At 45.1% G+C, this 26,305-nt stretch overlaps 2 protein-coding genes across 2 annotated transcripts; one reads left to right on the forward strand and one right to left on the reverse strand.

Moving 5' to 3' along the window:
* Positions 1-13,942: 13,942 nt before the first annotated feature.
* Positions 13,943-16,781, forward strand: pcgf1 (polycomb group ring finger 1). The gene is made up of 9 exons (XM_068740379.1): positions 13,943-14,029; positions 14,667-14,772; positions 14,850-15,002; positions 15,089-15,160; positions 15,307-15,412; positions 15,512-15,554; positions 16,148-16,234; positions 16,379-16,459; positions 16,644-16,781. The coding sequence occupies exons 1-9, from the start codon at positions 13,943-13,945 to the stop codon at positions 16,692-16,694; spliced, it is 786 nt and encodes a 261-aa protein (XP_068596480.1). The 3' UTR covers positions 16,695-16,781.
* A 3,952-nt stretch (positions 16,782-20,733) lies between these two features.
* On the reverse strand, positions 20,734-22,018 carry lbx2 (ladybird homeobox 2). The gene is given in 3 exon segments (XM_068740380.1): positions 20,734-20,872; positions 20,874-21,198; positions 21,694-22,018. Coding segments are annotated over 3 exon segments (789 nt in total).
* Positions 22,019-26,305: the final 4,287 nt, after the last annotated feature.

Raw genomic sequence — 26,305 nt, forward strand, 5'->3', positions numbered from 1 at the left:
ATCTCGCTGTAGACAGGAGTCAATAAAGATTCATTTGAAAGCTCCTTTGTGGTGGCTTAGCGTTAGCAGAGAGAACAGGAAGTGATGCTAACCACTTTTTCCTGTATGGGTTGTCCATCTTTAGCTTTTCAGACGCTCTTTTTCGCCTCTTCTCATCCTGATCTGTGATGAGGTAGCACTAGCAAGGTGCAGCACAAAGTGTTTGGGCTTTTGTCCGGCCATTTTGTTGTTGTTGTTGGCGTTAGCTACTGGTTGTCGTTTCATCTGTTGGGCTTGGAGGAGATCCTAGATCCTGACGTGACGTATCTCCCCCCTTTATTGAGACGTGTCGCCCAGTGTTTTGATCCATCCTGTTGTTTACGGCCGCCTGTTTTCCATGGGAAGCACTTCCCAGCCTTTTCGGACACGGAGGTAGCCGGTTGGATTCCTCAGCACACTGGCAAACAGTAGCTTTTGTGTTCATTGTGCTGGATCAGTGGACAAGGGGAGGGAGGGCGAAAGGGAATTCTCTCGTCTCCCCAGTGCGTCTTTTTTAGCCCGTGTGGCATTCTCCTCGCCACCTCATGTATGGAACCCTTTCAGGAGCCAAGCGGCCTTTGCTCTGGGAAAGCAAACCTGGTCACTCCCAAGGAGAACCTCAGCATCTTCATCTCCTCCACTTCTAGCTCCGCCTCCTGTCTGTTCCTCAGAGCCACTGTCTCTAAGCCGTCCATCATGGCTGTCCTCACCACTGTCTCTAAGCCGTCCATCATGGCTGTCCTCACCACTGTCTTGTAGACCTTTCCCTTCATCCTCGCTGACACTCTCCTATCACAGAGCACTCCTGATACTTTCCTCCACCCGTTCCAGCCTGCCTGCACACGATTCTTTACCTCCTTTCCACATTCTCTCCATCACTCTGCACCATTGACCCGAGGTACCAGAAGTCCTCTACCTTCTTTACGTCTATTCCTCGTAACCCCCCGAGACCTTCTCATTTACTCCTGTTGAAAAATGTAAAATTCATGTACAATTATTGAACAGTCATTGACAAATCTCTTTACTCTCGTTTTTATTATAATATACTGCTTACAAATGCTAAAATACATGCTAAACCAAACATTCACTTATTGGTCCTTTCAAAATGAAACACCTGCATGCACACATGCGGCATCAGTAATAAGTAATCAGCGTGGCGCACCTCTTGCTGCATGGCCGGAGTTGGTCGCCTCTATGAAATGTACATTTTAAGGCGGTTGTGTCATTTTGGAGCGATGTAAATGTAAATGGAGCTCTCCTTTGGGTGCAGCTGGAGTTGCCGAGCGAATCCTCCAGCAACCCTTAATCTATGTGAGTGGGAAACCTCTAATCTCGTTGGTCACGGATTAGAAGAGTCTTCAGATTCTTGATTCCAGCTTTATTTAATTTGGTGAATTTATCAGTGGTATTCAGCTGACTCTTCGTCTCCGGGCAGGGCAGGTCCTCATTAGTCGAGAATGCGTCGGACACGGCGGTGAACGCCCTTTTGTTTTGCTTCACAGCGTCGCCCGCCTCCCTCCTCGGTTTGGGTCGAACGTGACCTGACAGCAAGTTTAAGTGAGCACATGTGCCGGCCGTCAGCCATGTCAAAAGGTGCATGTGTTGTGTGCAACGTCACTGTCAAAGCGTTGGGAGCTGCCAAACACCTCGGCGCTTCTAATCTGCAGCCGCCCTCAAACAAACACACACAGACGATGAAAGCTCCTTCAAACCTCATGGAGGTTTTTCACGTAATCTCGACAGGAATTTGATTTTTGGGGTATTTTTTTTTGTCTTGTGATCAGGATCTTGACATTGCCTTATTAACGGGATCTGCTTTAAAGTCTGACAAATAATTTAAGATTTTTTGCAGGATTCAAAATGTGCCCTAATTTATTACTTTGATTAGGTGCCTCATAAGGCTGCATGAAAATATCTTGCATAAAGCAAACGATGCATAAAGTAATGATAAATATGATAGCGTTGCTAGCATCGTGTCGGCTCTGGTGTAAAAACATACATCGTTCTATACCGCTCAGGCCCGTCAGAGATAGCGCCGCCAAAGGTGGATGGCTCGCATTGAAAAGTTTATAAAGATTGATATGATGGCTAAATCGCTTTACATAAGATACAATGATTTACATGTAAAATACCACCTACACTAAGTGCACGTACACACACACACACATTTCACATAGGAAAGAGACAGCCTCCGCTTGCGCTTCGCCTCCGTGATTAATTGTTGGGAACAAGCGGTAATGTTGCAGCGCTGGAATGCCCATTACAGCGAGATTCTCGCACCCCTACGAAATTCCTCGGCGGTGGCGAGTTGAGGCGTTTTTAAAAGACTCTTAAAATACGCCTGGAATCTACATTAATTCGTGTTTAAAAGCACAGGGAGGACTTGTTGCTCACTGTTTAGAGAAAGGCCTTCCATGAATCTGATTTTCTCCATCTCTGTTGCCTCGTTTCTTCTCTCCGCCGCTCTGAGTCCATTTAAAGGCAGCAGAGCAAACATGTCCTCTTTCATGTACGAGCTTTTAGGCCTCCGTTCTCGTCTCATAAATGTTGATGACACTTCACGGGCCGCTGGGTCAGATGAGAGAGGAGCCTTGGAGTGCAAGCGCCTCAGTGCAATCTGCTGACGAGGCCGGGGGCTGGAATACCGGGATGTAGCCGACGGTAAAACCGCCTTCAAGTTTACCGACATTTTTTTATCTGGTAATTTACACATCCCCCGGGTTCTCTTCCTCTAATTTGCTCAATCTGTTATTATTCTCTCTTCTACATCTGCAAATAAACAAACTAAGCTGCTCAGCGATGAACGGTAATACCCCGAGCTTTGTCCGGGATGCCTGCGTCTGGTGTTAATTAGCACTCAGAGGCTGGGGCTGACCATGACGTGATGCTGGCTCTGATGTCATGGAGTCCAGCGACCTCGCAGGTCAGACGCCACATTGCACGCCCGTGGCTTTGATGCTCAGAAATCTGGACTCATTTGTCTTTGTGTGGCATTGGATATCGTCTTCCCAAGACTCCTGCGAATGCTTGTTCTCCGAGATGGAGACGTCAGATCATTACCCTTCCTTTGCCTCTGCCAAGTTGCAAAGTCAACTGATTTTTTTTTTCAACCCCCCCCATCCAAACAGAAAAGCGCTGTAGTCAAAACAGAGCTGGAAAACACTTCTTCATTTTCTTACAGCGTTTGATTACGGGAGAGATTTAATTTCAGCTCTCGTGTGAAACATAATAGAGCTCGTTTGGATAACAGAGAAAGATGAGCACAGATAAGGAATAAGAAAGTATCAAACTCCCAGAATAGTTGATTAAATATTTGACCTCAGTCACGCTATCAAAATGACGTCGTTCAGCTCAATAAAGGTGCGATGAGAGTGCATTTTGTCGTCAATGCACGAACACAAAGGACGACGTTAAGCACCTTTTAAATAGCACATCGTCGATATGTAAAATGATCCTGTTCATGTTCTGCTTTCCTTAGATCTGCTCAGACAAGTGCTGAGAATAGCATTTCTCCTCGATCCCGTCGATCCCGGGATGCGTTTAGAAGGAATTCATCTTTAGAAAATAAATACAAGGATGAAAGTGTAAAGTGCAGTACTCAGGAGGGTTAGGCAATAATGCATTCCTCAGTAATGACTAGTTTAAAGGGGAAACTTGAATTCTCTTCATCATTTTTGCTGTTGCTAGTCCTGCTAGACGTTGTGGGGTCTGCTTTTCACTATCTTACTGGGAGTTAGGATGGAAGGCCTATATCTGTTTCGCATTGCCAAGCTGGCCACAATTCATTTTGTCTGATCCCAGTCTGGCATCCTGATCCCTCTTTGCCAGCCGTGACTTCCCAGTGATCCGAAGCCGTACGTGGTCCGAGCAAACCGTGGCCTCCCTGGATAACTGAGCTAACGGTAGCTCCAGCTTCGCCCAAATACAACCGAACAGTGCCAGTTACTCAGGTGGTATCTGCCCGCTGTATTTTAGAGCTTCAAATATAGTTGCTCCTTTAAATACTGCAAGTAATGTAAAGAAAGAGTCCAGAGTGGCCGATTCCACCCCTTGGCCCTAGCCTTCTGGGTTGTACACCCCGAGACATGCAGGGTAGTGTGTCCCGTTCCTTTTGGGGATGGAGGGGTAGTGGTCATCTAGCCCTTCAGACAGGCCTTCAAATTAAGTGTTTTCAGAGCCAAAGTCCAAACTGAGTGGTGGACGAGAAGTTCCAGAATAACCCTAATCCTAGAAGAATCTCTAAGTGTAATATGTCTTTACAACCATGCAAAAATCTTAAATTTTACAGCAATGTCTGATTAACGTCGGTACAGCTTTGATCATCGACTAATCAATGATCACGTTCCCTGTGAAATAGCGAGCTATAAGTGATTTACAATCCACCCACAGTCACATCTTCTAATGAAAAGCTTTGGATCTAATAAAATCAATGGCCAAACTGATAAAAATATACAAATATCAAACATCTTAAATCAGATTTCTTCAAAGCCTTTTACTGCCATTCCTTCCCCGCACTCCCTGGATTCAGTTGTCTCCCGCTGAACCGCGAAAGCCCCGCGACCCCGCCAACGAGCCAGCACATATCTGCTTGCAAAATATTTGCAAGGTTTTGGATTCAGGTGTCTGCAGTGACAGCAACGCTGTCTTCGCTGGCAAGTCGGCTTCAACATGTGTCAGGGAGCATGCAGGAGCATGTGCGAGGCACCTGATCGGCGTGCCAGTCAACTGCTTAGAGACAGTGGCTCTGTCAGCTGTGCAGAAAGGGATCAAAACTATTTGAAAGAAGAACAAAATTGTTCGTGTCAGCTTGCCACGTCGGACTGAAGTTCCACATCGGGTGGGATGATTCGCTGAAACGTGGAATGGAGTTCTTTGAACGTTGGTGTTGCTTGTCTTAGTGATGATATTTAGTGTCAGAAAGCAATGCAGGAAGATCAAATGTGTTTGAGAGTCGACAAACTTTTGATTTGGTGCGGCCAGACATGCTTCACCGAAGGGAAGTGCGAACAGATGAGCCCTCAGACGTCATGAATTACACACACTTTGCATATCTCTGAATCTGCAACGCAACATTACCTTAAATTAAATGCTTTCTCTGGGTTTGAACAATTCATGGAAACATTTGGCAGAATTGCAATCAAATTCGGCAAATCTCGTCACAGAGGTGAGCAATGCTGCTCATTGCATCTCCAGGACTTTGTCGCTTCAACGGTTGCATTTCCACATTATTCAGTAAGCTGCCTTAGCAGGTATTATTATTATCTAAATCCAGGTGTGCATATTAAGCTAATTATTTTAAGGTGTTGTGTGCATTTCAACCATAGCTGCAAAATTAGACAGAAAGTCCAGAGTGGGAAAAATAAAAAAGGAATCCCAGGGAGGACCCTGTGTCTGCTTTCTACACAGCTTCCATAACATGTTTTGTCACTCAGGTGTCGTTCAGGTATGGCCTGCATTAGCCGCCGCTGCACTCTCAACACAAACTTCGAGCAACATCAAAGAGCCCAGCATGAACATCAGAATCCATGTCGGTGAGCAGCCGGTGCGAGATCACGTCGCAAATATGTTAATATTTTCTTTAGCAAAAGGTCAAATATTTAATCTAGCCCCACCCATTTTTGATATGACAGTCGAGCTCCAGTGTCAAGTTCGCACACCTAAGATAAATGGAAGCATGCGATGTTTAACGGGCATTTCTGGGTCAGATTCCGTCAGAACAATTTATGCCGTAAGAGACGAACAATGAGGCGTTAATGAGAAGGGAAAAAAATATTTTGAACATTTGAGCTGTTTTATCAGGGCTGGATGGTGCGTTGAAGTCGAGACAGGTTCTGGGTTGTGAGTGACGTTTGCTGCTGCCCCCCCCCCCCCCCCCCCATCAATTCCTTTTCATCCTGATTGCTTTGCTGTTCAAGGCTTCTCTGTCTTAAAACCTCACACACCTCCGTGGCCATATAGATTTAAGGGATGCATTGATTTAAGATCAAACTGGGCAAGCAGTCAAGTAGAGAAATTGAAACAAATCATATAATAATCTCTGAAACAACAGGTGATTTAGCTTCTGATTTACAAGCCCTGACTGTTGCGGCACCAATTAGTTCGGTGTACATTTACTTGCGTCTGGGGCTCACGGACACTCGTAGATCACACTGACTCAAGTGGGAGCTGCTTGGCGTGGAGCAACACGAATGAATTACAACAGTTTCCAGCTCTAACTTGGAGGGCCCCATGTTTCAGGGATGAACCAAGTTCCTGTATCGCCAAAACTGTCCATCTCAACAAATTACCTTGGACTCGGGCTCCAAAATCGTATATTTCTGGAAAGCAAGGAGTGAGAGCAGCGGCGTTTTCTCATTATCTCTGTTTGAGCAAAACGAAATGGTGATAATCATCATTCCAATGTGACAAAACTGATGCGCGTTATGCGGATTTATATTTTCTTCATCCACTAAAATACATGTTACTAATGGTCATTTACGACTTAAGACAGTGTGCCAATTAAAAACAGAATTTAACTACTAAAAAAGTGCTACTTAGAGCTCGTCCACGCATTCCTGAGGGGGACGTGGAGATTTGCACCAAATTTTATTTGCGACCGATCCAGCAATTTTCACGATATTGAACTCAAAACCATGCCAATCCACATGGAGGGGATTCCTAAGATTTATGCAGCTAAGAATATGCCAATGCACACGGTGAATGGAGACGCTTCTCTCTTCCGTTTCTCTGACTTACTACCACTCACCGTAGCTGTCCTGTATCTAACCTCAGAAATCCAGGTGCATGTTGTCTCATGAAAGACTCTGCTTGTGTGTGTGTGTGCGTGTGTGTGTGTGTGCGTGTTAAGAAGAAATGTGATCCTCCAAATATGGAGATTTCTTCACGTGTTTTCAGAGTTGTAGATCACAATAGATTTCAACAAGGTCCAGATTTTGAAGAACAGAATCTAAAACAGTGACGTGCTGCAGGTGATGAGACTCTGACACCCAGCCACTTTCTGGGGCCTGAAAACACCAACCTTCTCAATTATTACCTCGGCCAAGGAGGTTGTGTTTATCTGGCTGCCTGTTAGGGTTAGGGTTAGCTCAAAAAGTCATGTTGATGGCATTTTCTCGGTTCTCAGGTTCCGCATCGGAACCTGAGACCCGCTTGCTCATCAGATGATGATGTTGAGAAGCAGCCTCCAGACGTGATGCGAGATAAAGAGAAAAGAAAACCAAAAGCCTTTGTGAACTAACCGAGCGGTCTCGTTCCTTTTATTTTCCTGCGCCACACTATTTCCTAATGAGGACTTGGGGTCAGTGTAATCGTTGCAGGAAACACTGCGCTGATCAGAGGTGCAATTTAAGGGAAAATGAGGTTCTGTCAGATGACCTCATCTCTTTGGTCGGGCAGGCCGGGCCCCAAGGCTTTTCTGATTTGTCTTCTTGGGTCAGCAGCACTACATATGTCGATTGCGTGTGTGTGTGTGTGTGTGCGTCACAGATTCAAGTGCAGTCAAGATGAGGATGAGCCTGGGTGAGCAGCCGAGATGATTAGACCACCTACAAATGATTCATCGGCGACTCAAGGAGATTTACTCAACGTTCCTCTCTCATCAAAGCAGAAATGTTGATTAGTGATCTTGGATTATAAAGGAACCTAGGTGTAATTGATAAAGGATGAGTCAAAGCATTGTTCTTATTGTCTGTTAAGAGCAGTAATTTAGAATATGGCAAAGTCCTACGAATTCTGAAAGGATCCCTCATCCCCTTATCTTATGTGGAACAGTGTTGCTGGTTCTCTTTTAATCGTATCTCTGATCCACCCCGCCTATCAGAGAATTAAAGGCTCTCTCTCTTACACATTCTCCATTAGCCGGGAAATGTGTGCAATCGACTGGCTGTCCTCGCCAAACCTCCAGCATTACCAGCTGAGGCCGAGCCTCGCGGCGGAGGAAACAGACCAGACAATAGGTTCACTCAGTCTGACTCCGGGTCAGAGGGTGGATTCAAATCTGCCATCTTTTGATGTCTGTATCTTTCTATGAGCGCGGCGCAGAGAGCAGTTTTATATCAAATAAAGGAGGGAGTTTGTTTGATCGTTTAAAGAGACAGACGGCACGCAACGAGGATCAGAGGCCGGGATGTTGTGATTCCGCTTCAGCCAGAGTCGCCAGATACATTCTCCGTTTTTATAGAATTTCTACACGCAGACAGATAAGAGAAGGGAATTACCTGTGACAAAGCCACTGGACTTAAAACACAAGATGCAAAGTAAAGGGTGATAGCGAGTCCTCTGAAGGGCAGCTAACCAATAGGGTGACTTGACTTCTGATGCGGTGCAGATCCAGTTGGATATTTAGAACTCTGGGTTTAAGCCAAATTCCACATTTCACAATCAATCTTAATTTTTTTTTTTTTGCACAATTAAATGTCATATTCTGAGGGATCGCATTTTTTAGAGAAGCCGAGAATAAAGCAACGATGGCGTCGTCGACCCTTTGTGCAGAGAAACAAAAAGGACACCGCTGAGATTGTTCCCTCAAAGATGAGAGAAGCGGGGGATGCATACGTTTGTGTAAGCCATCAATTTCATGTCACCATGGCAATCATCAAAGAGGACAAGATAACCCCCCCCACCCACAGCCGAGGGCGAACGAGAGAGCACACCTTTGACAAACAAGACAGGAGAAGGAAGATCTGTATTTCACAAAGCTGCTCCCGGCACTGAGGACTAAAAAGAGTCAACAGTGACACCGGCCGGCCTGTAATGGACGGCAGCGTTCTGGTTTATACAGTAACTACATGGTGCAGCGTAGCGACCAGATTCAAAAAGATTTGCAACACCCCTGGATGACAGAAGAATGCCTTCCTTTAATCTTACACCACTTAGCCTTTGATTCCCTGTAATTACTCACAGCGGCCGCTTTCTGAGGCAGGGCCGGAAAAATGACGCATGGCCTTCAACAGTCTCAACTTCAGGAGGAAGTTGTGTCCAGGCTTGGATCTGTGCGTGTAATGGTGCCAAAGGACAAAGGTTGCGTCTCCAGTAAAAGATTTACCCAACAGGCTGTGATAATTAAGCAATTTATTGATACGAATGGATGGGAAAAAGCTTTGCGGTTGTTGATTATCAAACGCTAACATGCTAGCGTACTCGTTGGAACGCTGGACGCGTTGCTCCTTAACCGCGGAGCGTCATCGAGGCGATTCGTGCAGATAGCTCCGCTTCCTCTTGAGAGGTGGAGCCGCGGGTTTGCTGTCTCAGCGGTTGCATGCTATGGAAGGAGATAGCAAAGATAGATGAAAGACCGCCTGCATGGCAGGCTGCAGGAGACGGGGCTGAAGTCTCCAAAACAATCCCGCTATTGCCAGATTAAGTGCAGGCAATCAGGGTCTTCTCTTCTGGGTCCTCATCAAAGTTCAGCAGCCTGAACGGGAAACAAAGCACCAGAAAGCTCCGGCCAAATCGCTCCTGGGCATCAAAGGATCAGCGTTATCTCACACACACACACACACACGCACACACACGCAAGCTGACGAGCACCGCGAGGCCCTAATGTGCAGCTATCTGGATGTTTGTGTTGTGTTTTAGAAAGTTACAATCGGTCGAGGAAACCCGATGCCGATGCTCGTGTAGATAAGACAACGAGTGCATCCTATTGCATGGCAGGTCAGCACAGGGGTGCTGTGGGTGCACCAGAAAGGTCTGTTAGTAGCCCCTGACCTTTGACGCGTGGCTGTATAGAAACCCCCGTTTCGCTCCTCTCCACTCACCACTATCACCACCATGAATGATTGAGAAGAGGGTCGACCCAAATTTGTACCGAGATCTCCAGGGATGTCAGAGCAACTAAAGAAGTACCCCCCCCCCCCTACGCAGGGACGTAACCCCGGTACAGACCGCCTGTGTCGGCGGCACTCGCCGAGCCTGCATCCTCCTTTGGGATTTAGGAAAAGCTTCCTTTCGGCTGAGCTTGTTATCCCTTCACCCTCATTCTCTTAAATGCCCATGAAGATAAGACGGCTGTGCGATAAGCAGTGGACATGCGCCTCGCTGCACAGAGCAGATGTCTCTCCTCTTCATGGGTTTCAAAGAGAGATCGGTGTGGGCGCGACGAGCCCGGAATCTTACACGGACGGACGAATGCCCTGCAACATTTTAGTCACGTCATGAGAGAGAGAGAGAGAGAGAGAGATGAGGGATTAGGAAACCCGGAGACGGATGGATATTTTCTATTTTCACTGCCACGAAAGCTGCTGAAATCTTCTGTCATGTGACATTTCCTTAGCAGCCGTGGATTAACTGTGTGTTTGTGTGTGAGAGAGACTCTACTGCCGCATGTCTTTAGGGATTCAGAAAGAATTATTCAATTCAGGAATTCAAAGTTCTGAAACTTCAGCGCTTACACAGCAGAATTTAGGAAAAGGGAGGGTTTAGAATTCCACAGGCCTTCCTCCTGGATGTTCTCCTCTCTAATTTGAGTGTTCCGTGTCCCTGATGGAGGTGAGTCCTGGGATAACCATGAGAAAATTGATAACAGTTGTCACAGCGTTTTGTGCATCGGACACACGATGTGCCTGACCTACACACCAAGCAGGCAGACACACACACACACACACACACCCGCACACTTGAGTATTGAATGTTTAATTGATGACAGACAAACCTCCGTTGTGCCAGATTAATAAGATTTAATACAGAGCTGTCTCTTCTCTGGCAGGCCAACTTGTTCTCGCTGGCAAAACTGGTCTTATCTCGGCATCTTCTAAACATGACACTCAATATTTGGCCTCCAGCTTATCTAAACTAGAGTTCTCGAGGCATCCCGACTCCCACAGTCAGCCAAATGTGAACATTATTATTCTGCTTGAAGAATGAAATGTCATGCAAATGAGGTTTTAATCCAGCACACAAAAAAAAGAAGTCCAGACTTTTCATCCTTCGCACGTTTACTCCGGTGAAAACGGGCCGTGCAGCAGCTGCTGATAATCGCTAAAGCTTCGTATGGAGCCGGATAGGACAGCAGAATGAAAAACATTTCCAGCATTTTGACTGGTTTGGATTGGGATATTGGAAGCTCGCACTTTGTGCCTCGGGGGTGGCCGGAGAGCTTGCCCTACATCACCCATTATGCCCTCGCTGAGCCCACAGTGCAAGCTGTACCCGCTCCGGAGTCATTCCATGAGGGCTCTCATCATTAGCTTGCCACTTGGTGACTGGCTGGAGCAAAAGAGACAAAAGCTGCAGCCCACCCCTGCATGCTCTAATTGCTCTGAGAGAGAGAGAGGGATATGGGGCCTCTTTTTTGCATCTCGGAATGTAGATTCTAGTAGCAGAATGATTTTTTTTTTTTTAATTCAATGCGTTTTAATGAGTCTGCTTTTATCATGTGGACAAATTCATTCGAAGGAGAGTTGCAGCAGAAAAGGTTCAAATCCTTCCCATTCTTCTTCATAATGTCTTTGTTGCTCGGCGTCTCATCAGAAGAGCTAATCATTTCCTATAAAAGTGAGCGCTGACAGAAGTCAGTGGCAGATTTATGATTCTGACGTGACAGATGAAAGAAAGGTTCGGGCGAGCCTCTGTCCTCTCCTTTCTCGTCAGCACTCTTGCCTCTTCGTTCTCCTTCCGTCTCAAGCTACGGGTTTGGCCGCTGTGATCCTCCCGCGTTTTCTGGCCCTCGGGCTGTTTGGATATTGCATGGAGTCGAAGCCCTGTCAATCAGATAAGCAGTGACCTTGCAGGCCCAGCAGATAAGACATTACACGTCAAGAGGAAACCGCACACAGCAGGGGACACAAGGCCCGACTATGAAGGCTCGCTGAAGCGAGACTGATCAGCTGCTCCTCAAAATCACAAAGCCTGCCAAGAATGAAAATATAGTGCTTGTGCATGTGTTTTTTTTTTCTCCAATCCAATGACATTTAGTAAATGTGATTCGGACCTCGTTGCCAGGCGCTTCTTCTTCTTTTGACAAATCACTGATATTTTGGATAATTTTGTGTTGCGCGTACACTTTTTTTTAATTTAAAATTGTGTTCATGTTTTTACGTAGAATTACAGGAAATCCACAAAAAAAACCTGCATCAATGATGAGTCTTAATTACATAAGCAAGGCTGTCATGCCAGATTTAACAGTCTCAATCGATGCTTGCACATATTCAGTTTGGCTGCTACGGACTCACTGAGGCGGTAAGAATAAAGCAAACTTCACTCTGTTACACTGGGAATTTACAAAAGGATGAATGAAGGGCGAGTCTTTGTTTCGGATTGGCAGCTTTTGGGTGGTCCGCGAGTTGGAAGCCCTCTGGGAGGGATCAAGGAGACCTCCACATGTAATGCCAATAGGACGACCTGTTGGAACAGGGCAAATGCTAATTCAGATGCAACTCGGCGACAGCTACGACTATGTTGGAAAATGTTTTCCGCAGAGCTTTTATTTTGGGATCTTACCATAATTAAATGATTGTAGGTAACTCTTAGAAAAAACAAACTTGTTCTAGCCCACATCTGAGTAACCCCCCCCCCCTCTCCCCGCAGATATTAGCTGTACAAGCAAACTCACTGCCACGCAAGCTTGAGTTAACACCAAAACACACATCACAACTCAATGCAAACTGATATTTTAAACGCTGTCCCAACTATGTAATCGGTAAGGATACTTCGGGATGTGTTTTCTGATCCTTCATTCTTCTTCATGTGCACACATAATAATCGTGGTCTCGGGGGGGGCTGCCCAGGTCGGCCACAGTCCTCCGTGTAGGTCTGGGTTCTATTCTCCAGAACCCCCTCAAGTGTACTCATTCAACCCCCAAACAATCTGGGGTTCAAATACTTCAGTCACAAGTACGCCCTCTAAGTGAAAGGGTTACGTTAGTAAATGTAGCATCCAGAAGCTAATTAAGGTCAGTTCAGCTGTTTTATTTTACTTTTTATTTAGACCTATTTTCAGCCTGGATGCACATTGTGTTAAATATTAAGAAAATGCAGTTACAGTGTATTTTTTTTTTTTTACATTTTCAAAGGCTGTCCAGATTCACATTTGCTCCTGCTTGTTTGGATTTGTGGCTGTTTTGTCAGATTTTGTAGATTTCTGTGTATAACCTGCAGGATTATATTAGGTCATAAATAATGGACGTAGTAAATAAGTACCCGAAGTGTGTGCCTGCAGCGCCCTCTATTGCCAAGAGAGGAGAACAACAAGAAGGAGAACGCAGCTCTACTGATTTATCAAAGCTGGACCAATCAATGGAAATCTTTGGTTTGATTTGAGATCCTTTGGATTAAAGTCATTAGAGTTTGACTCCACAGTAAACACACAACTATTTTAATTAACATAATTAAGTGTCAGGTTGAATGAGAACTCATTTGAAATAAGTATTGATGATAATGTCATCGATCCGTATTATTGAACAAAGAAAAATCCCTCTTTGGTTCTTTAACAAAACTGTATTAATTTAAATTCATGTAAACAGTAACTCATGCTAAATTCGGAGGCTGTGCTCTCTTGATAAATACAGAATTATTGCAATCTGTAAAATAAATTCGTGCTACTTTTCTGTTTTAACACCACACACATTGAGTACAGATGCATATACGAAATATCTGCTGGATAAAATAAGAGATATTTGTTAGTTATGAGATAAAATTGCCATTTATAGTTATTTATTATTTTGTATGCACCTGTTGTATCTGCCTCGTTGGATTTCTTTGGTTATTCATTCATTAAAACCTCTCGACTTAATCATTCTATTGTTGACTTGGACTGAGCAACATGTTAAAGTATTTTAAATAGGAAAACAGTGGGTTATAAACAATTCTGGTTTCTTCTTCGTCTCTGAATGTATGTTGTTTATTTATTTTTCACAATGACCCGCCCCCCTCAGCGTGCTCAAATAGCGAGTTCCGGTTCACCCGGAAGTTGCCATAATTCCCAAAGATGGCGGAGCAAGGTCCGATGGCTATAGCGATGCGGCTACGAAATCAGCTCCAGTCCGTCTACAAACTGGACCCGCTGAGGAACGAGGTGAGCGGCCGCGTTCTGTTCGTACCGGGAGCCGAACCGGGAGCCGAACCGGGAGCCGAACCGCCGTGAAGGCGGAGTAAACACACGCTTTAGCGGGGATCGTTTGTCGTCTCCGCGGCGCTGATGGAGAGGAGAGAGAGCTAAAACTGGAGCGCTGTGAGCGGGACCGCCGAGACTGCGCATGCGCAGACGGTCGTAGTCCATCCGTGTTGTTCTCCTTCGCTGGTGGATAAATTCGTCCAGCCGGCTGTCGCGTCGTTCGTTTTCGGCCTCATATTCGGCTGTGCTATTAAGTAACCATTGATCGCTGAGCTGGGCCGGTGCCGGGCCGGTACCGGGCCGCCGCCCGGCTTCGGTTCGTAACGGGGAGCTGTTTCTGTGTGTGCGTGAGGAGAACAACCCCGGTGTCGGCGCCGTTACCGTGTTTGACCAGCTGCTGTTAGCTTCACTCGGAACCATCGGTCCGAGAGGGTAATGGGCTTCCATTACTGACGCAGAGGTCAAAGGTCAGGCTCGGCTGGGTGGGATTGCGTGGGAGAAAGATTTAAACGATGCAGGAGGACGTCGTTTCGCTCTAGTTTGGATGAAATGATCCCTTTTTAAATGCATTAAAGGCCGTTTTGCTTCGTCCCGGCAGCAGGAGGTCAAGCTGAAGATCAAGGACCTGAACGAGCACATCGTCTGCTACCTCTGTGCGGGCTATTTCATCGACGCCACGACCATCACGGAGTGTTTGCACACCTGTGAGTCGCCGCCGTTGACTTGTGAGACCCGAGCTGATGACGTGTGCACTGATTTGGGCCGTCTCTCTGCTGTACAGTCTGTAAAAGCTGCATTGTGAAATATCTGCAAACGAGCAAGTACTGTCCGATGTGCAACATAAAAATCCACGAAACGCAGCCTCTGCTCAACCTCAAGCTGGACCGAGTGATGCAGGACGTCGTCTACAAACTGGTGCCTGGACTACAAGAGAGTACGTACGAGACGCCGGCGGTGGTACCGCGGCGGGTCCGACGGGTCGAGTCGCTTCGTCTACTGAAATCCTTTTTGTTTGAACAGGCGAAGACAAAAGAATAAAGGAATTCTATCAGTCGCGCGGGTTAGAGAGGGTCACCCAACCGGCTGGGGACGGTACGTCCTCCTTCATGACGACAGACGAGGGGGGGGGGGGGTCACATGACTGTCTCCCGCTGCCATCCATCCATACATTTGTGATTGGTTTTGTTGTTAAGGTGAACTTTGATCTCTGTTTTTAAAGCCCTCTCTCCTCTCGCTAGATCCTCTATCTGACGCGCCGGGCTTGCCCTACACCAGCTTCGACCACTCCAAAGCCCACTTCTACAGATACGACGAGCAGGTTTCGCTGTGTTTAGAAAGGCTAAGGTGAGCGTTAGCAGCTAGCAGCGTCCCCTCGAGATGAGACTGGAACTGTAAAACCTGTCAGTTTCCACAATCTGTTTTTTTCTTTTCTTTTTTTTCCAGTTCATCGCTTGCTGGGAAGGAAAAAACAAAATTAGCTCTTCAGGTAAGTGGTAAACCACCAAAGACTCTTTCGAGCCTGTCCGTGTCCTGATGTCAACGGGCTTTAACACGGTTAAAGATAAACACGCTGGAGATGCTTCTCGAGCGACGATCAGCTTAGATTAGAAGGACTTCTTTATGTCTTTATGCTTCTTAGTACACATTTTCTCTTCACAATTTAAATGTGTCTGGTTGAAATGCGCTTCTGAACCAGTTTCAAACGCGTTAAACCGTAAATGACTTGTCTTTTAATCCTTGGGGAGCCCCCCCCCCCCCTCCACTCCATTTGTCAAGGAAAGCGCGTTTGTGTAACTTTCAAACTGGACAGAATCCGGATGTGGACAAATGTTAGTGGGGGAATTATTTTAAGCACAGGTGTGACAGATGCTGCTGTGCTCATCTGCGCCGCGCGCTGTAATGGCTTTGGTTGGCCAGCAGAGGGCGCCCTTGTGCAGTTTCCTGATGGTTTTTCCTGCTTTAAATAAAGCAGACAGCACATTTACACTCAGGCAGACTTGTAATCTGCTTCTTAGGGTGACGCATGAAACCACTCGGGGTTTGAGTCTGGATGAAGTTTAACTTCCGCTTTCTCCGCAGCAGAAGTTCGTTCGCTGTTCCGTTCGGGCGGAGGTGAGACACTTACGAAAAGTCCTCTGTCACCGGCTGAACGTGGAAAAGCAGCAGGTAAGAAATTCATTTCTCGTCTTGGAAGTAAGGTTTTTTTATGTTTAACCTAGAAAGATTTTTCTTCGGCATTTATTGGCTGTAATTTTTTATGTTAACCCCCCCCCCCACACACACACACCTGTTTGTGCCGTCTCCCCATAGGTTCAGATGTTGTTCAATAACGAGTCTCTACCTGATCACATGACCATGAAGCGTTTATGGCTCTCGCATTGGTTTGGCAAGGTACGAGAAAGCGCTGTCGTTAACGGCGGCCTGCAAACGTCACACATTAAGTCCTTCATTTAAAAAGACTAAAGAGTTGCATCCACTTTTAAATATTTTCACTCTTAACGCTTGTTAATAAATGCCGCCCCCCCCCCCCCCCATCCCCACATGTAACCTTTCAGGTCTTTTCTCCCCTCTTTAGACCCAACCGTTAGTCCTTCACTACACCATCAAGGACAAGAGGAGCCGATAGGACGAGCTTTTCTGAGGACAGCTGTATATATTTTGTACCATACATATTCTATTTTAATAGTGCTTTGTGTACATATACTTATTTTCCTTGTTTTGTATTTTTGAAAATAAATTAAAAAATGAAAACAGCTGGTTTCTCCGACGGCATTCTTTCATCTGCACACACGGCGAGATGCAGAAAGTCCTACAGCACCTGAAGGCGGCGTGCCTAGAAGCTGGAGCGGTGGACTGTGATGTTTAAAGATGTAAATGTTTCCTTTCAATGCTGCAGTACTTCAGTCGTACTACTTTGATACTTTCCAAACACTCAAGAATTGATCATTGATTTCAGATCCAATATTAATGCGCGAAATGACTTCCATTTAGATATTATTTGTCTCTATAAAACTAATCCAGACTTTCCTCCTGGCCTGGAAACTCGGAACTCTTCTGTCTTTTATTGTCTTCATACCTCTTTTATTTTTCACCACAATTTTTCAAAATCACCTGATTTAAAATCAATCTTTCAGGAGCGGTCGGAACCGGACTGAGTGCGGATCAGTCCGCATCAGCTTCACGCATCTGGTCGTTTCATTTCCCTCCGGCTTTCCTTTCAAACCTTGCTCTATCTCTCTCCGGTTTCATAGGAACTGTCGGCGAACAATCATTCCTGGAACAATTTCTGACCCGGCAATTTGGCCTGCCAGCACTGATTATCCTCGCACGGCCTTCTCATGCAGCCTCGTCTTTGGAGTTATTGTCTCGGTGAAGAGTAAACGATCTCCCAAATCACAACTCTCATGCAGACCGATGTGGGTTCTGCTTTCAGCATTTTTTGGGGTTTGGACCGTCGGGGAGAAACGTCTGCAGAAAGACGCTGCCAGCTCCGGCCTTGTGCGGCGCCGTGTTTCAGAGGACGACCTCCGACCCCAGCTTCAGGTCACGAGTCCGGTCGCAGCTTTATTCTACGTGGAGGCCTTTTTAAGACGACTTGATTTGCCACAGTTTTTCAAACTCAACTTCTGGTGATTAGTTTCAATAATTTGTTTTTCCATTTAAATTAACTTGATTATTTTGTCCTATTTTACAAAAATGTAATCTATAAATGTTATTTATTTGTGTTGACTTCTGGAAAATGCTGATTAATTGCAATAAAGATTTTTTATACACAATTTCACCAACAGAACTTTACATTTTTAGACGGTAACTTTTCGTGTTATGTTCAGATTTTCTGTGCATACTTTTATTATTTATGGCCCCCGAGCCCACCTTGCTTGCGCCCCCCCCCCCCCCCCTCCAGATGATGACATCATACATGTGTTTACGCAGGAGCCGTGCGTCTCCTCGCTGAGCCAAGTCTGCCTTTCACACCTAAACTTAAAAGTGTCTAAAGCCAAATGGCATTCCGCCTCATCTTTAAATATTTATGTGAAACAGAATATCCGGTTGTGTTTTATTACATATTTCATAAGCGTGCAGGCAAAACTGTACAAAGAGGCTTTGAGGGTTACTGCTGCCTTTTGCCCTTTAACATTTAATTCATAATAAAACTTCCAAACTTTCACAATCCGACTCTTTAATAAAACCTCCCGAACGTCCGCTAGGTGGCGCACTTGTGTCTTCTCCGGCGTCGGGGACAGGAGGCAGTGATCGGTGTGACCTTACACAGAATGAAAAGAAAGATAACCTGATCCAGACTGATCACACATGATCCCAGAAGACTGGAAATATCAGATCAGCGTTTTGTTCGTAAAACGAGTAATAAAAATAAATAAATTCAAAGACAGATGCGTGGATCTCGAAATTAAGCCAGAGGGCAGAATTATTGCCCCATTTGATCCCAGGCTGTGAGTAAAAAAATTGACGTTTTAAAGATAAGTTTAAAGAACCTGTCTTACTTTCCAAAAATAAAATAAAAACTGCTTTTTAGATATTTCATTTATATATGTGTCAAATAACCTGAATATCATGTTGAACTAGCATATTAAGTTGCCCCTGTAAAACCCGAGGAAGTCCATTCAGGGCTAAAAACAATAATCCCCGAAAGGTGAGACCTTCAGGGTAAAATGGGAAATTTCACCTTCCTGCTGGTCGGTCGGCTGGATTGCATTTGGACCTCTGGGATTGAGTTTCTTGATCATAACACTGTGGTAATGCCCCTGAACGCACCATCAGATGCGGCTTTGACGTGATTCGAAACATTTCATGTTAATTAAAGGAGGAAATTGGTAAATTATTTGATTTCTTTTCAGTTCGAGATTTCAAAATAAAAGTATGTAAGATACAGGGCTGTTTGGAACAGGCCGGTTTATCCATTGGATTTATTTCAAAGCTGTTTCTGCTGCTCCACAGAGGAGCAACAATAAAAGGCCTCCTTGACTTTTCAACCTCCACGATTCCAGTCGATTAGTCCCTTTCTGTGCGCCCGCCTGCTCCGCTCCTCATCCACAGCAGGATGAAGAGGAAAATCCTCTGACTGAGCTTTTACATTTTCTCGCCTTCTGTCTCGCTTTTTATTTTTATTTTTTACTTCCCTTAATTTTCAAATATTTGAGGCAGCGACTCCTGAATATATCTCAGTTTTTATAAATCGGCTTTTAGCGCAACTCGTGTCAAGGAAACGATTTAATATTCTTGAAATGTTTCAGAGTTTCAGGTTCTGATTGGATTCACTAAAAACAATAAAAATAAATTTAAAAAATCCTAAATGTTTTTGTCTTTACTGATTTTTTTCCTCTCTCTAATATCTATAAAATATTTTCATTTGTAATGGTAAATCATTTATTAAAATGGGGTCGATTTGGAAAAATAATGATTTGATGCTTTTTCATTTTGCGATTTTTTACAAATAAAAAACCCATCACGAAAACACACACGCACACGCACACACACACACACACGCACACGCTCCAAATGGCAGCAGCAGCCGCAGCACGTCGCGTTTCCACCGCCTCCCATTGAGGTTTATTCATTAGGATCCTCACACGAACACATTTGCTATTCATCGGAGACTTTCTGCTCTCCCTTTCTCCAAACAAACCCGAGTGGAGAGTGGCAGATGCGTGGCTTTATTGCCCACGGCGCGGTGGAAGCTGTTTAATGCGAGGCAAAGGCTGCTTTAACCTAATCAATCACGTCGACTAGTTGCGTTCAAGATGATTCCGGAGCAGGGAAACATATGGCCAGGGGTGGCAGCGAGCGTTTCTCAGCACTGCAGCCAGACCGAGACCTTCTTGTGACAAGATGCTTTCAAAGCCGAGCGAAAGAATGGGAAAAAAGACGACGGACGGCTGCTAATTGAAGTCATGGCACTTTCAGGCTGAAAGCAAAGGTCAATTATTCAAAGGGGTCGATTCTTAACCAAGTCGAGCAGATCAGTCGTTTTTTGGGGAGTGGAATATTTTATGTAATCTCTCAAAACAAATCCCCTTGTATTATTATTATAAAATTATAATAACCTATAACTTCCTCTTTAAATAACGTTTATTCTAGTGTAATTCCCTCAATATTCCAGTCGGATTAATAAACATTTACAGGCCTATATTTTGGACTTTTACGCACAATCACACATCCAATCTCCCCGAGAGCTTCTTGAAATATCATATAACCTTTATTTACATAGATGCTGATTAAATAGAATGTTACAATAAAATTATCGCATAGCTCGTTTGTATATACAGGCCTCCTTTCTGCTCAGATCAGAAAGAATAAAGGGAAATGTGATGTCTAAGGAGGGATGGGGGGTCGTTTAAATATTTGGCAGATGCGCCAACAGGTGAATAAATGCAGAAATGTCCATTTAAAAAGTCGAAATGTCTCTACAGTTTCAGGTTTACTGTATCACGACAGTCCGGACACGCCACAGTCCTCACGCGTATAAAAGTCAGACTTGAAGGCGATTAATAAATTAAAATAGAGCAAAAAAAAAAAAAAAAGAATGGAGGGACAAAAATCCTGAAATGTTCTAAAAGTATATATTTTCCTTTTTTTGTTAATATCCGTGCAAAAGTTTGGGTAGAAAATGCCCCCCCCCCCCTTTTTTTTCCCTTCTTTTCTATAGGTCAGTCGTCCACCTCGATCTCCTCGTCGTCCTCCGAGAATTCATCCGTGGTTGGGTCTCTGGACGAGGAGGGGGACTGCGGGAAGGCCCGGAGTCCTCGGGAGGTCGGGGAGACACTGGGCGACCTGGCGTCCGGCCCCCCCCCCCTGGGACTCCTCGATGCTCTCCATGGTGACGAGCTTCTGCAGCGTCTGCGGCGTGATTTTCTTGAGCGACTCCACGTCCGCTTTCATCTCCTCCAGGTCCCGCTTGAGTTTGGCCCTGCGGTTCTGGAACCAGGTGATGACCTGCGCGTTGGAAAGCCCCAGCTGCTGCGCGATCTGGTCCCGGTCGGCCGGAGAAAGGTACTTCTGGTACAGAAAGCGCTTCTCCAGCTCGTAGATCTGGTGGTTGGTGAAGGCCGTCCGAGACTTTCTCCTCTTTTTCGACGTCTGCCTCTGCCCGAACGCGTTTAGAGGTTCGCGACCTTGGAAGGGGGGGGGGGGGGGGAGAAAGCATACGGGAAGGCATGAAACGGGTTCTGGGGGTCACTTCCCCCCCAAAGACTGCAGCAGCAACGCGGGACACGCACCGGCCTCTATTAAAACACGTTTCCCGATGAGACGAGACGTTTTAAATGTACAAATAAATAAAATAATAAATACATCTGCAATGAGATGAAACCCCCACGCGGCCTTTGGGGCATCACTGATCTTTAGTTATTGATTTCCGTGTTTTGGGGAGGCCATAAAAGCCGATGTGCTTTTTTCTTACGCCACATTGTTGCCAGTTCAGACGCACGCAACTTTAAATGCGTAACATTTGCCTTTTCTTTCAGCCGATTGCGCGCATACGGACACAAATGGAGCAAACACGAATTTCAGCTTCTTGTCTGGGTGACTCTTGCGCGCGCCTCCGTTCCAACGCGGGTTCTGACGTTACAAACCACGCAGGCTCTCATCAACCCGCGCATCGCCGTTACCTTCTGCTGCCTGGATCACGCTGACTTCCAGACCCTTAAATGTTTTGCTGGCCAGCTCTTCCAGCGCGCACAGCGGCGAGGACGGAGTGCTGATCCCGTTCCTCGGCGCGTTGGTTCCCGTCACCTTCTGCAGCGCCCTCGGCGGACGCACACTGGCCACCGACTTCTTCACCGACGGTTTGTTCAGGATATCCTCGATGCTGAACGGCGTCAAGGGCTTGTTGGAGTTGGCCGGAGGCGGCAGCTGATCCAGGGGCGCGCGTCTCCGCTCGTCGCCGCCCGACCGCAACACTGAACCCGCCTTCATGTCTTTACCGGAGCTCATCGCAGTCGGACGAGTCGCTGCTTCCACAAAAAGTTGATTATTTCATTCAAATGGCAGTTTTGAAGCGTCCGCAAATGTTTCCGTGCTCGTAGACCCTCCTCGGTATTCTGACACGCAGAATTTAGCTCGCCGCAGCGCGTTCCTCCAGAATAACCATGCTTCGAGGTCGCAAAGGCAGCCGGACTGTACTCCTCAGAGAGTCGCAGCTTCTCTCCAGAGCTCCATGGAGAGCTCCGCGCAGCAGCAGACCGGAGGGGGAGAATCCCTGCAAGGCGAAAACGCTGCAAAAGAAAGAAAGCAGCTGCTAACGAGTTATTGTTCAATTAGAGAAACACTCCGCTTCTCGCTGACCCGCTGCCGCGTCTTAAAGGGCCGGACCGTAATAACTAATTGGACGTGGGGAAGAGGAGGAGTCTGTTGCTGCCGAGGAGGAAGATGCCCTGAACATGTTTACGCGCATCTGTTTCCCTCTGCTGGTGTGGAAGGAAGAACCTATGGCCGCTCTAGAAACAGCAGCATGTTTTTATTATTGAACAGTTTGGAGGAGCACCGAGCTAACAACGGTCTCCAGCCTTCGTGCCTAATTACGCATAGAGCGTTACGCGTCATGTGCACAGGAATTTGGCTTGATAGAGCCACAATGAGCACATTAAAATATTCAGGTTAATCTACTGCTCGGCAGGTCACGGGATGGAATTTAGTTTGGTTTTCTTGACAACAGATAAATAATCTATAAAATAAAATCCGAAATAAAATAAAATGTATATGGTATCGGGGGTTCATAAAATATTTATTTTTTTAAATCACTTTTATAAATATATTTGAGACCAACCTTAAGAAACAAATTATTCAAAAACGAATGATTTCTTTCTTGTATATTCTCTTTCTTTAATATGACCCCGCAGGTAATCTACAGTTTCACCGTAATCTAATGCAGCAGCGCGAATCAAGCGGGTAATAAAGGTGACGGGTCGAAGTCTCAGACTGGGAATCTGAATTTTACTCGTGGGGGGTTAAGGATTTAGAGAGAGAAAACGGATTTAGAGACAGAAAACGGATTTAGAGAGAGAAAAAGGATTTAGAGAGAGAAAAAGGATTTAGAGAGAGAAAACGGATTTAGAGACAGAAAACGGATTTAGAGAGAGAAAACGGATTTGAGAGAGAAACGGAGACGACTTGGACTCCGAAGAGATCAGCAGGTACGTCCAGCTCAGAAGAAACACACCAGGTTTTATTTGAAGCCTTTTAAATGAAGCACATCGAGCTGATGTAGCCTCCCTCTTTCTTTCTTTCTCCCCTTTCGTTTTAATGCATTTTAGAGATTTCATTTAACCTGCAGGCGCAACGAAAATCTGCAGCTAAAACAGAAAAAATAAAGAAAATGAAACCAAAAATAGCTTCTTTGCAGACATACTGAAACGTACCCGCCGGATTTTATGTGCCAACTGCTGACGCAAACTAAAATGTGAAGAAAACGAATGCTGGAGGATTTACTAGAGCTTTATTAAATATAATCTAATTATTCCGACCCGTTTGGATGAAGCTCCGTGGCGCAGGATGCCACTACGGACAGCCTTGTGCCAACAGGACCATATGGTGACATTGGTTTAGGGACAGAGTTATAAAACAGCAGGAAATTCTATTAGCAGCATTCAAGGTCCTCCCTTCGTGGATGCTTTGAATATATATTCCTCCATAACAAGCCGGAGTTTGTGGGGATAATTCCCTGTGAGCGTTTTAACGAAGGAGGAGCATAATAAAAACATAATTGTGGTTTACATGAGAATATAAAATCAGTCTGAATGCATGCAACCTGTGAAGCATGCGCGGATTTCCTTTTACACCCAAAGGAATGAAAATCAGTATTTTTTTTGATAAAATAATATCCTATATTTCACAGAAAAAAATATTTATAGCTAAAAAAAATATTTTCACTCCAACAGATATTTTTTTTTTAACCCTTCCACTATTAGTCTTGTGTTTTCTTTCATCCCTGCAGGCCTCCGAGGCCACGGTTGATCCCGAGCAGAGCGAAACCTATTATTTTATTCTACTGTTCATTCTATAGATTTGATGTCCTGCGCCACTAAAGTGTGGATTAACCTCAAATCTAATTCTAACGACCCCCCCCCCCAGACGGTAGCCCGATGGGGCTGTAAGGTTATTGTCAAAAAGTTTTTTCTCCCTTTCCTTTAATTTGAACGTTAATTAGAAGCAGAGCAGCTGACATCATCAATCATTGGCTCTTAAGGGATCTAATTGGATGATTCGCTTCGCCTTAACCTCCTATCAGTGCCGCGCGCCGAGAACGCGCTTAGCTTCTTCTCTTTGTGATGCGCAATTTATCAAACATCACGAATTCCGCATTTCGGTTTAGAAATCACCTCCAGTTAATAACGGGGAGGGACAAATGCGCAGAGATCGTTTCCTCCTCGAACTGGATAAAACCTCCCACCCGGGGAAGGTCAGTCTCTCTGCCATTAATCACCAAATTAATTCAGATCGGTCCGGAGCGAATATCACGGATTGCTGAAAGTGTCAAATTCAGATTCTGGACTGGAAAACAGCGACGAAAAAGGAAACAACTGGAACACTAACGCTGAAAATGTCATTAGTTCTAGAGCTGAAATGCGCTGCTGACTGCTGGACGCGTGCGCGGGGATGTGCGGGATCCCGTCACCGCAACTCAGGTGCGTTTTCACCAGAAGAAATATCAGTCGAGCTTTGTTTGATGCGTTTTTACATTTCGATTAATTGTTTGTCGTTACACACAAAACGAAAAGCAAAACAATCTGGAAGCAATTAAAATTATTCTGTTTACAATTTTCTAATTGTGCTTTTAAAAAAAAAGGAATTTCATCTTTAAAATAAAAATTATTCTCCTCGACGAATGAGTCAGTTATAATTATAATTTATTGTATTTTTTAAAGATACATTTTCAGCCGTTTTTACAGGTAAATTAAAAGAAAAATGAAAGGTGAAAAAAAACGGAAAATCTTTGATTGGCACCAGACACAACAATAAATACGCCTCCATCGCAATATTAAAATAAAAAAACATTAATTGATACAAAAGTCCTTCTAAAATCAACATCGATGCCCCAAATCAGTTTAGGAATTATTTTCTTATAGATTTTGTCCACGCGCTGCTTGTATCCCCGGAAATAAAGGCTTTATTTGCGGGGTGACATCTGTCAAGGCCGTGCAGGCTGCTGCGTGCACGGATCTCACGGCGCAGTGTGCAGCGCGGCAGTAGGAAACAGAACAGCTGTAAACGTCTCTCAGTATAACACGATACAGGGGAAGGCTGCCCACGGCCCAGGGCGCCGTGCGTGTTTGCTTCTATTCCTAACCGACCTGCTTCCACTGGAAAACACGCCACGCTGCAGGATGAGGGGCCTGATCAAGGTGCGCGCCGATGACGCGCCCCGCAGCCTCCTCTCAGCTGTGTTGACATAAAAGTGTAAATATTTACCAAAAAAAATAAAGACAATTAGCTGGAAATACCGATATTTTCTGGTGACTGATTAAAGCTGAAGGTTTAATAATAAATATCACAACAAAAAATAATTTTAAATGGAAATTTAGGAATTTGTTTTTAGGGAAAATGTAAATAACGAATGCATATTTTTTTGTTTTACGCGGCATCCTTCGCAACCATCTGATCCCACCTGCTCTGTCCATGTGAGTGAACGCATCACGCACTTCCCCCCAACACCGCAACACCCCCGCCCCCCCCCTGTTCATCTTCACTCGCGCCGTTCGGGGGTGACGTCAGCGCCATCGCTCGCTCTCATTGGCCGTTGATCTCCCTCCCAGGCATTCCATGACGTCATTTCTCCTCAGCGCTGGTCTGTTTCAGGTATTGACTGGATTTCTGATTAAGAGACTGGAGCCCTTGATGTTTGATCGATATCAGACATGCGACCTGGATATAATGTTTCTGCAGGTGTTTTACACTTTTAGATCATTTTCCTTGCAGGTCTAGAACTTTATAATAAAACGACACCTATTTATTTTAGCTCCCAGAGTTTAACTCATCCACATGATAGATAAATTAAAACTGCATTCTATTAATTTATCTGCAGATAAATTGTTTTTGCCCAAAAAGTGATGACTGGGCAATATTTGTCAAAATCAAACCTGAAATTGCCCCATTTACAATTAAATAAGAGAATTTTCAGCATTTTCGCTCAACAAATCCATGAAATGATCTCGAATCCTGCAGTGAAAATTTGCTGTTGCATGATAACGTGTACTTTAAAGGTTGAGTCAGAGCAGCAATAAA

This window comes from Brachionichthys hirsutus, chromosome 6 (assembly GCF_040956055.1).
Source record: "Brachionichthys hirsutus isolate HB-005 chromosome 6, CSIRO-AGI_Bhir_v1, whole genome shotgun sequence".
In the NCBI taxonomy this organism is placed as follows: Eukaryota; Metazoa; Chordata; class Actinopteri; order Lophiiformes; family Brachionichthyidae; genus Brachionichthys; species Brachionichthys hirsutus.

Excerpts from the sequence above, each read along its gene's own strand:
- pcgf1 (XM_068740379.1), top strand. The coding sequence starts at position 13,943 with ATGGCGGAGCAAGGTCCGATGGCTATAGCGATGCGGCTACGAAATCAG. Across the intron at positions 14,773-14,849 it reads CACGGAGTGTTTGCACACCT|TCTGTAAAAGCTGCATTGTG; the intron begins GTGAGTCGCCGC and ends TCTGCTGTACAG. Across the intron at positions 16,460-16,643 it reads TCTCGCATTGGTTTGGCAAG|ACCCAACCGTTAGTCCTTCA; the intron begins GTACGAGAAAGC and ends TCCCCTCTTTAG.